The sequence below is a fragment of the Mesitornis unicolor genome, unplaced genomic scaffold (genome assembly GCF_000695765.1).
Source record: "Mesitornis unicolor isolate BGI_N332 unplaced genomic scaffold, ASM69576v1 scaffold36102, whole genome shotgun sequence".
Taxonomy (NCBI): Eukaryota; Metazoa; Chordata; class Aves; order Mesitornithiformes; family Mesitornithidae; genus Mesitornis; species Mesitornis unicolor.
This window is the reverse complement of record NW_010170462.1, coordinates 336-2,433: the sequence shown is the minus strand read 5'-3', so window position 1 is coordinate 2,433 and position 2,098 is coordinate 336. Positions and strand designations below refer to the sequence as shown.

At 62.2% G+C, this 2,098-nt stretch overlaps 1 protein-coding gene across 1 annotated transcript; it reads left to right on the top strand.

Moving 5' to 3' along the window:
* Window positions 1-154: 154 nt before the first annotated feature.
* CNKSR1 (connector enhancer of kinase suppressor of Ras 1) lies at window positions 155-1,669 on the top strand (the record flags this gene model as incomplete). Its single annotated transcript, XM_010179694.1, has 5 exons — window positions 155-226; window positions 313-386; window positions 834-938; window positions 1,295-1,476; window positions 1,563-1,669. Coding segments are annotated over 5 exons (540 nt in total), but the record flags the coding sequence as incomplete, so codon positions are not given.
* Window positions 1,670-2,098: the final 429 nt, after the last annotated feature.

The following is a 2,098-nucleotide window of genomic DNA, read 5'->3' as shown; positions in this document are numbered from 1 at the left end:
ATACCTATATCTATACCTATATCTATATCTACTGGTGTTATCTGGGATCTCTGACGGCAGGAAAAAGCCAGGACCCCTGGGCTGGGTGGGGACGGGGGCTCAGGGCTGGCTCCAGTGCCGGTGCCCCCAGCAGCAAAGGTTTGTCCCCCTCCAGCGTCTTCCAGCTCTCCCATCAGAGGTACAAGCCCTTCGTCTTCGCCGCAGAAACGCTGGCTGATTTGAGCATGTGAGTGACGTGCCGGCCGGTGTCAGCCCTGCCACCCCGGGCTGGCTGTGACTTTCTGTCTGTCTGTCCATCCCTTCTCTCCCCAGGTGGGTCAGTCACCTGGTGACAGCCAAAATGAAGTATGGGGCAGCCCAGGAGTCAGTCCCGGCCAGGGAGGAAGGTAACGGGGCCGTTCCTGGGGTGGGAGATGGGGTGGGTTCCCCTGCGACGTGCCGGCCGGTGTCAGCCCTGCCACCCCGGGCTGGCTGTGACTTTCTGTCTGTCTGTCCATCCCTTCTCTCCCCAGGTGGGTCAGTCACCTGGTGACAGCCAAAATGAAGTATGGGGCAGCCCAGGAGTCAGTCCCGGCCAGGGAGGAAGGTAACGGGGCCGTTCCTGGGGTGGGAGATGGGGTGGGTTCCCCTGCGGGAGATGGTCCTGGGGTGGGTTCCCCTGCGGGAGATGGGGACCCCCTGGGGAGCTATGGGCTGGGGGTCCTGATGGGGCAGTGGGACCACTGGGAGCTCTGCCTGTGATTTGAGGGAAATGGGAGAAATGGTCCCTGAGGGGAGGGCTGGGGGGGTACCGAGGCTTCCCCCTCCCACCGTCCTCCCCCCGTGGCCTCCAGACTGCTACAGCGAGACAGAAGCCGAGGACCCCGATGACGAGTCCCCCAGGCATGGCTGTGACTCGGGGAGTGGCCCTAGGGGACATCCCATGGAGGGGCTGGAGGGTCCTGATTCACCCTGTTTCATCCCCCCCATATCTCTCCCCAGCCAAAGAAGAGGCTGCCAAACGCCCCGGAGAAAGCCCAGCTCTTCCTGGCCAGCAGCGAGCCCAGCAGCGCAGCCAGCAGCCCCCAGGGCAGCCCCCGGCCCTGCTCGCCCATGGGTAGGTGCTGGGGGGTCACATCTGTCACCCTGTCACCTTGTGTGAGCCCTTTAATCCAAGTTAGGGCCTCCCTTTTGCGTGTGTGTGTGTGTGCTGGGGGGAGGAACTTGAGTTGAGATGCATTTGGGTGTGAACCGTGTAGTGTTTTGGGATGCCCCATGGGGGTTTTTGGTCACGATGTCCTCTCTCCTCACCTAGACCCCACTGGGGAGGATTTTGAGAGCCTGATGCAGTGCCTGAAACAGGGGGGGGTATCCCTCATCGGGCGGCAGCGGTTCCTGACGCAGGAGCAGTGCCGCAAATCCTTCATCCGGCGCAACAAGAACCCCCACATCAACGAGAAGGTGCACGCCGTGCGAGCCCTGCAGAGCACGCTCAAGGTGGGAGCCCGCAGCCCCCCCCGACCCTCCCAAAACCTCCAAAACCCATGGGCAGCCACCCTAAACCATCCTCTTCCTCTCGGCAGGCGAAGCTGGCGGAGCTGCAGGCCCTGGAGCAGCTGCTCAGCGACGCCGCGCTCACCTCGGAGAAGTTCATGCGCTGGAAGGAAGAGCACCAGGAGCTGCGGGAGTGGTGGGCACGGCAGCAGCACCAGGATCCCGATGGAAGGCTTGGGGCTGAGCATGGCCCCCAAGAAGAGGCGGCTGAACCCCCCAGAGAGGCAGCTGAACCCTGACACCAGGACCTCTCTGCCATGAATCATTGCCAATAAAACTCACGGTGCTGCAGGAGCAAAGCAGGCGCTCTGCCTGCCCTGGGGTGGGTGTGTGAGGGAGTCAGCGCTGGTTTTGAAGGCTCATCCCCCAGCAGGGACTTGCTGCCTTCTGCTCCGTGCCTGGGGTGGGATGCTGCAGCAGCAGTCGTGTTTTGCTGCTCAAGGACATTTTGCCTCGGCTGCTTGTTCACAACAGGGGCTTTTTCCTGGACAAAAGTGCTCCCACCATGCGCGCCGGCCCGGCCAGGGTCTCTTTAGCTGTAAATAAAACTGTGTCAATGAGGGCT